This window comes from Solanum tuberosum, unplaced genomic scaffold, assembly GCF_000226075.1.
Source record: "Solanum tuberosum cultivar DM 1-3 516 R44 unplaced genomic scaffold, SolTub_3.0 scf00063, whole genome shotgun sequence".
Taxonomy (NCBI): Eukaryota; Viridiplantae; Streptophyta; class Magnoliopsida; order Solanales; family Solanaceae; genus Solanum; species Solanum tuberosum.
The window spans coordinates 1,886,897-1,895,795 of record NW_006238988.1 but is presented as its reverse complement, the minus strand read 5'-3'; the positions used below and the strand labels follow the sequence as shown (position 1 = coordinate 1,895,795).

The 8,899-nt window shown below is 35.3% G+C and overlaps 1 protein-coding gene across 1 annotated transcript; it reads left to right on the top strand.

Moving 5' to 3' along the window:
• Positions 1-605: 605 nt before the first annotated feature.
• On the top strand, positions 606-1,500 carry LOC107060177 (uncharacterized). The gene is made up of 3 exons (XM_015307752.1): positions 606-817; positions 879-1,044; positions 1,231-1,500. Exons 1-3 carry the CDS (start codon positions 606-608, stop codon positions 1,498-1,500), a joined length of 648 nt encoding a protein of 215 aa, XP_015163238.1.
• Positions 1,501-8,899: the final 7,399 nt, after the last annotated feature.

The window sequence follows — 8,899 nt, the reverse complement described above, 5'->3', positions numbered from 1 at the left end:
CGCTAAAGCAGGATGAATTAATTACCGCTATAACGGGTCGGCCACTATGGTGACGCCACTATAACGGGTTGGTTTGCTATAGTAGGGTTAGTGTTTTATGTCAAGTTCTCAAAGTGCGAGATTTGACTTGATTTCGTGGAATTTTTGGGACACGTAGTGTTCAAGAAAGGTATTCGGGTAGATCCAACCAAAATTGAGGCAATTAGAGGTTGGACCATACCTACATCAGCTACTGAGATCCGGAGTTTTGTGGGACTTGCACGTTATTATAGACGATTTGTGCATAGCTTATCTACTATTGCATCTCATTTGACCAGATTGACTCGGCATAGTGTGAGCTTCAAGTGGTTTGATGAGTGTGAGAAGAGCTTTCAAAAGTGCAAGACCTTGTTGACTTCAACTCCTATTTAGGCTTTACTCGAGGAGGGTGTGGACGTCACTGTTTATTGTGATGCTTCTAGAGTCGGGTTAAGTAGTGTTCTGATGCAGAAAGGTAAGGTGATCGCTATGCTTCAAAATAGTTGAAAACACATGAGAGGAAATTTTCTACCTATAATTTAGAGTTTGCAGATGTAGTGTTTGTGCTTAAGCTATGACGACATCATATGTATGGGGTTCATTGTGAGGTCTTCACAGATAATCGGAGTCTTTGGTACATCTTCAGGCAGAGGGATCTAAACTTGAGGCAACACAGACTGCTTGAGCTACTAAAGGACTACGACATCACCATCATGTATCATTCACATAAGGCTAATGTGGTGACCAATGCTCAGAGAATGAAGACTTCTAGCATGGGGATTCTTTCCGCTATTAGTGGGTAGGAGAGGCCATTAGCTAGAGACGTTCAGAGGTTAACCAACAGTCTCGTCTGGTTACAGATTTCTGAGGAGACGGGTGGTTTCCCAAGTTGAGCAGATTCACGAGCGTCAGTTTGATAACGAAAAGTGTCTCATTCGAGACAAGGTGATGAGAGGGGAAGCCAATGAGGTTGTCCTTGATTCTGATGGTGTCTTGATGATTCGGGGTAGGATCTGTGTGCCCAAGGTAGGCGAGTTGATTAGATTGATTCTTGAGGAAGCCCATTGTTCCCGCTATTCCATCCATCTGGGGGAGACGAGGATGTATCATGATCTGTTCCAACACTATTGGTGATGTTAAATGAAAAGGGATTTGTGTGCCCAAGGTAGGCGAGTTGCCGATTTTGTTTCTAGGTGTTTGACTTGCCAACAGGTCAAGTGTGAGCACCAACGACCCAGAGGTATATCTCAGAGGATGTATATTCCTACTTGGAAGTGGGAACATATTATTATGAGCTTTATTGTGAGGCTACCTACCACCATGGGTGGTTATGATTCTATTTGGTTGGTTGTGGACATGTTGACCAAGTCCGCTCATTTCATTCCGATTCGGGTGAAGTATACAATGGAGAAGTTAGTTGAGCCTTATATCAGTCAGATTGTGCGACTACATGGTGTCTCAATTTTTATTGTCTCTGATTGAGGTTCTTTGTTCACTTCCCATTTCTAAAAGGCATTACATCATGACTTGGGTACTCGGTTGGATATGGGTACAACTATTCATTCTCACAAATGGTCAGTCCGAGCGGATGATTCAAGTGTTGGAGGACATGCTCCAAGCTTGTGTGATCGATTTTGGTTCTAGATGGGATCGACATTTTCCCTTAGGAGAGTTTGCCTACAATAACAATTATCGTTCCAGTATTCAGATGGCCCCATTTCAGATGTTGTATGATAGACAGTGTAGATCTCTAATGGGATGGTTTGATTCAGCTGAGATGGACTCATTAGATACATACTTTCTTGGAGATGCTTTGGAGCAAGTTTGTATGATCTAGGGTAGACTGTTGGCATCCCATAATCGACAGAAGAGTTATGCGGATTAGAGAGTTCAAGCCCTAGTGTTAATGAAAGGTGATCATGTTTGGCACCGAATATCACTCATAAAAGGTGTGATGAGGTTCGTAAAGAAGAGCAAACTTAGCCCTAGATTCATTGTACGTTTTGTGATCTTGAGTCGAAGGGGAGAGTTGGCTTATAAGTTGGCCTTACCACCTAGCTTGTCAACTGTGCATCTTGTGTTTCATTTCTCCATGCTTCGGAAGTGCGTGTCAGAGGAGTCTGATATACTTTCTCTTGATTCAGTTGAGTTGGGTCCAGACTTATCTTTTGAGGAGGATCCGATAGAAATTTTGGATAGGCAGGCCCAAAAGCTTAGAAGTAATGATATTGCTTCAGTGAAGGTGCAGTGGAAACACCATTGACTTGGTGAGGTGACTATGGAGACAGAGTCAAATATGCATGCCAAATATCCTCAGCTTATCGAGGCTTCATGTACTTTTTTTTGCTTATGTCCAAAGACGAACATGGTTTTTAGTGGTGGAGAATGTAATGATCTGATCGGTCATTTTTGGAATATTTCGTAAATTTACCATTTTGCCCATCTCGATATCGACCCCGAGTCTTTTATCTTTGAGTTTAAAGTTGAGAATTTTATAACTTTATGTTTGAAAGGTTAATATTGTTAAGAAAGTAGTTTCTGGTGTTTTTTAAAGTTTCGAGGGTCAGAATGGAATTTCATCGATCCCATCAGTCTCAAAATGTGGAATATGGTCTATGAGAGTTTTTGGTTTTAGATTCAGACCCTTTTTGAGGATTTGAGATTTTAAGTTGTGAAATTATGGAAATTTAGCCTTTGGGTTGACTTTGGTCAACATTCGGGGTTCAGTTGCTCGGATCGGAATTTTGAGAGTTCCATTGGATTCGAGGGATGATTTTAGGCCTATGTGAGATTTTGATTGATTTTTGAGAGGTCCCAAGCTTGTTTTAGCCTTTTTAGGTGTTGTGTTAGTTTCTTGTGGATTTCATGGATGTCGGATCAAGGAGACCTCAAATTCGTATTTCGATGATTCTATTGAGTTTAGAACATTTCCATATGTGGTTTGTGTGTACGGGGTTCCGATGTTTTGAAAGTTGGATGATTTTACTAATGTCTATGTTTATCGCGATCGCGAGGGGTCCTCCGCTTTCACGATCTTCACGTTAACAAATGGGTCATCGTGGAAGCGAAGGCTGGACTAGTGGCAAGGTTCGCTTTAGCAAACCATGGGTCACGATGATCGCGAAAGAGAAATCCATGATTTTTGTGGGGTTCACCTAAGTGAACCTATGGTCGCTTAAACGACATCAGAGAAGGGTTTTAGTCTGAAAATTTTGGGGTTTAAGTCTCATTTTCCATTTTTGAGCTTGACAAAACCCTTGGAGGCGATTTTGAAATGATTTCTTATGGTAAATCATTTGGGTAAGATTTTGTGATCATAATACTTCATTTTCATTTGATTATTTATTGATTTTAACATCAAAATTTGGGATTTTGATTGGTAAATGACAAGTTTTTTCAAGAACTCGAGTTCTAAACTAAAATTGAGATTGTGAACTGATTTTGAATCCTTTTTTGAAATGATTTTCACTAATAAGTTCCTAATGCCTTAAGTAACATTTTCAAGTATTGAATTTTAAATTCAAACCTTGTTTTTGAAATTGGGTTTCTGGTTGATTGACCCATTTTTCAAGGAAATTGATGTGAGTATTGTTGTTTTGAGAAAATTTATTGTGAATACTTGATTTTTATAGATTGTGTGGCTTTGGATATTGGTCGGAAGGGAAGACTCAACTCTTGGAGTGATTAATTAATTAAATTATGACAAGTGATCTCCTAAACCTTGTATACTAGTAGGTGTATCCCCTTCGTTGTTTGTGTGTTGGGAGTAATGGGAATGAAGTGAAAGGTTGTTGTCCACTTAATAGATCTTAATGAATAAAAAGAGGCCGAAATGAAAAGGATATGTGATGATCATAATGTTTGTGAACTATAACTCTTATTGATTGATTGATGAAATGCTTGATAACATGAAAGTGGACTTAAATTGCATGAATTGTTCTCTTTTCCGTGTGGTGTGATATTGTTTGTGTGTATTAATTATTGTAAACTGTGATAGATATATGAGGATTATGATGCCGAGGTCATTTTCGACAAGTGTTATGATGCCGATGTCATTTTTGGCAAGTGTTATGATGTCGAGGTTATTTCCAGAAAGTGTTTGTGATGCTGAGGTCATTTCTGGATAGTGATATAAATTCGATGGGAAATGATTTTGGCTAGTAATATGATATAAACCCGATGAGAAATGGTTCCAACTAGTGATATGACATAAAGTCGATGAGAAATGGTTTCGGCGATAATTTATTATTGTGTTTTGATGCATTTTGATGCTTATGATTGACCTACTTGTAATCGTGATTGATGTGAGTTGTACTTGTGAATAATCTTCTTGATACTTGTGATTGTCATAATTGATACGTGTTGGTTGTTCACTTATGACTTTTAGACTGTGAATATTGAGCTTTGTGAACTGTGTATTGTAAAACTGTTAGGTTGGACTGATTTCTATGCAGGTTGTAGTTTAAGGAGGTTTGATTGGGATGATTGAAGAATTTGATTCTAGCTAGGTTGCCTTGTTTGTTTAGGTCCCTTGTTGGGTACCATGTCGGTGGTACTCACTCCTTGCTTCCACACTTGTGTAGGTTTCGATCCCTCTTGTTCCTTCACTGTATGCTTTGTTCTACTTGAGAAACAAAGACATTGTGACTTGTATTTATCTTTCGAATTATGTATCTACAATAGTGGGTTGTACATGTGACAATCAGGTTTTGGTGTGTTAATAGAAATAATAAGTTTTCCGCTTTTGTCTTGTTCTTATTCTATCTTTCCACATTTCTTTCATTTCGTTGGGTTGAGGCTGACTTGTCTTGGTGGGATAGACAAGTGTCATCACGTCCATTTTTGGGTCGTGACATGCCATCTCATTTATTATTATTTTTTATTTTCTTTCATCAATATATTCAACTGCTAAATAATCTAACAAGTTAAATTAAGATGCGTGTCTTTGACCTCATGTAATTCTATTGAACTGTTTTCTCGATAAACATTTAGGCACCAATTTTTTTTTGGCTCTATTTATTATAGGTTTAATACATAAATATGTTCTTTAAGTTGATCTTATTTCACATTTATGCCCTCCAATTTTTGGTGTGCACAAGTACACTTAAACTTGTATAAAGTTGAACAAGTAGTCACATGAGTCCTATGTTTCATAATACACGAAGAACACCATGTATTACACAAATTACCATGTAGGATGTCACGTAGGACATGCATGTCTATTTGTTCTACTTTACATATACAAGTTTAAGTGTATATTTGTGTACACCAAAATTGAAGAGAATAAATATGAAACGAGAACAAATTAAAGGGCATATTTATATATTATGCCTTTATTATATATAGTAGCAAAGTATATCCATATGTGTGAAGTTTTCTTTAAAAAAAATATCTATAATCCAAGTTCTTTTTCACCTTTCTTATAAAAAAACTTGCAGCTTACCTTCTTCATTTTAAAAAAAAAAACTACTCTCCATTCTCTCAAAAACAGCTTTACATATCCAAAAGTTAGAAAATAGACTTCATGTTAAACGAGAAAATGATCAAACCCCCCCCCCCCAATCTATGGTCGGATTTCCAACTACATACTCATACTTTATGGGGGTCCGATTACCCTCCTGAACTATTTTATAAGGAAATAAATTCCACCCTAAAATGACATAGTCACTCATGAGTATTGTGGTGTAACACATGCCGCTATGTCAGTGCCATGTCAATGCCACCTAATAAATATAATAAATGAATTATTTTTCTTACTTCTTATTTATTTATTATATGCTCCATTAGAAACCCTCCATTATCATTAAGAACATCACCATTATCAGACCCACTTCCCATCCATTGACATTCCGACAAGAGAAAAGACGGTAAAAAATTTTCCGACGAGTAAAAGTTTCTATGACCAATATCTTTATCCTATTCCCCACAATTTCTCTCAAAGTTCACTGCTACACATTTTACTCATGTTGGGGGCTTATGAAGGGATATACCAAAAGTAGTATATGGGCAAGCCATAAATTTTCAATTCAATTTTTTTCTTTTCTTAATGTTGGTGAAAGTAGCAAACCAAATTAAAACATTGAAATTAATCTAATTGAAAAAAATTATGACCCAATTGAATTTTTTATGCCCCATTTCAAAAATATCCCAATTTCTAGTTAAATTCAAGAATGTGAAATTAGAATTAACGTTTGAGAGAGAGCTTGTGAAGGTGTTGGAAATTGAAATTTTGTGTTTGTTTGAAATGGGTTCCGATAAAAAAAATTGATTTTCTAAATTCTTTATTTTATTATTTTGATTTGGGAGTAATAACTAAATTTATTTAAAGGTTCTTTGATTATGGGTAAGAGACGGTTATGTAGAATTTCTGAAGAAATTTATCGGAGAAAATGGTCAAATGCCCCCCAACCTATTACCGGATTCTCAACTACACACTTAAACTTTACGGGGTCCTATCACCCCCCTGAACTGTTTTAAAATAGAATAAATAAACCCTGAATGCTAAAGTTGGCTGAGAAAGTGTATTTCACTCTCTTTGAGAGAGTGAAAAAGAGAATAAATAGGGCTGCTTTTATGTTTATTTCATATTTTTATTTTATTTTCTTTCTCTTTCTAATTAAATTAAAATAATCTCCCCCACTCAACCCCACCCCAACCCGACCGCCCCACACTTCTTCTTCTTCACACTCACCCTACACCTCTTCTTCTTTTACACACTTTTGCTTTATTTTTATTTTTCATCACAAATCTCTACAAATATCTTCAGGAATTTTACATATTAACCGTCTCTTACATAATCAAAGAACTTTTAAACAAATTTAGTTATTACTCCCAAATCAAAGTAATAAATAAAGAACTCAAAATTTAATTTTTTTACCGGAACCATTTCAAACAAACATAGAATTTTCAATTTCCAACACCTTCACAAGCTTTTCTCTCAAACGTTAATTCTAATTTCACATTCTTGAATTTAACCACAAATTGGGGTATTTTAGAAATGGGGCATAAAAATTCAATTGGATCATAATTTTTTTCAATTTGATTAATTTCAATGTTTTAATTTGGTTTGCTACTTTCACCAACATTAAGAAAAGAAAGAAATTGAATTCAAAATTTATGGCATGCCCATATACTACTTTGGGTATATCCCTTCATAAACCCCCAACATGAGTAAAATGTGTACTAATGAACTTTGAGAGAAATTGTGGGGAATAGGATAAAGATATTGGTCATAGAAACTTTTTACTCGTCGGAAAAAATTTACCGTATTTTCTCTTGCCGGAATGTCAATGGATGAGAAGTGAGTTTGATAATGGTGATGTTCTTAATGATAATGGAGGGTTTCAATGGGGCATATAATAATTTAAAAAAAAAAGAAAATAATTCATTTATTATATTTATTGGGTGGCATTGACATGGCGCTGACATAGCATGTGCGTGTGTTACACTACAATACACATGAGTGACTATGTCATTTTAGGGTGAAATTTATTTCCTTATAAAATAGTTCAGGGGGGTAATAGGACCCCCGTGAAGTATGAGTGTGTAGTTGGAAATCCGACCATAGGTTGGAGGGATGTTTGACCATTTTCTCAATTTATAGAGATTTGTGATGAAAAATAATAATAAAGCAAAAGTGTGAAGAAGCGTTGGGTGAGTGTGAAGAAGAAGAAGTGTGGGGTGGTTGGGTTGGGGTGGGGGAGATTATTATAATTTAATAAGAAAGAGAGAAAGAAAAATAAAAATATGAAATAAACATAAAAGCAGCCTTATTTACTCTTTGAGAGAGTGAAATGCACTTTCTCAGTCAACTTAGCATTAAGGGTTTATTTGTTCTATTTTAAAACAGTTCAGGGGGAGATATGACCCCCGTGAAGCTTAAGTGTGTAGTTGAAAATCCGATAATAGGTTGGGAGGGCATTGGACCATTTTCTCTGTGTTAAACATATACATAAGTTTTCTTTTTCGAAAAAACTAAATAAATCTTAAGACCTTACATTGAAATTTAATTTAATTAGAATATTAATTTATTGAGTCATCATCCAAACTTAAATTATTTATTTGGCATTATATTATATGTGCCCTTTCAACTTTGAGTGTGTACAAGCAGACACTTAAACTTATATAGAGTTGAATAAGTAAACACACACGTCTTACTTGCGTGTTACATGATAATTCATATCCTACACAACATCCTATATGTATTATGTCACGTATGACATGTATCTACTTCTTTAATTTTATACAAATTTGAAGTCCTATTTGTGCACACCCAAAATTGAAGGAATGTCCGCTATTGCCAAATTAAAAGAATATTTATATATCATACCTATATTTATATTATATAAAAATAATATGTGAAGTCGCTATCCACATTGAGCTCCAAAAAGACAGTTTAATGATCAATTTATTCAATTTAAAAAATAAACACATGCAATAATGTTTGGTCTACTCTGTCTTGTATGAAAACTCTAGCACGTATTTCACCAATCTAACTAATTTCATTTACTTTCTTTAATTGTTTTGCCGCACCTAAGAAAATAAAATGTGATCTAAAGTGGTCCCCAATGTATTGGTGTTTACGCCTTACATTGAACGTATAGGTACAACTATAACCATTTATGAAAAATCGTATTAAATCCCACATGCATTCAATTACTAGTAACATGATGTTTGTACTAGGCACAATGATGGAGTTGATATTTTAATTAAGGGGTTTAAAATATGAATAAGTAAATATACGAAAAAGTTAAAGAGGTTTCAATATCTTACTATATATATTGTATACATTAAAAAAATTATTTTAACCATTCATAAATAGTGTATTTTTTTCTCGAAAGAGGTCCGGATGAATTCCCTTGGTCCTATTTAGTGATACAAT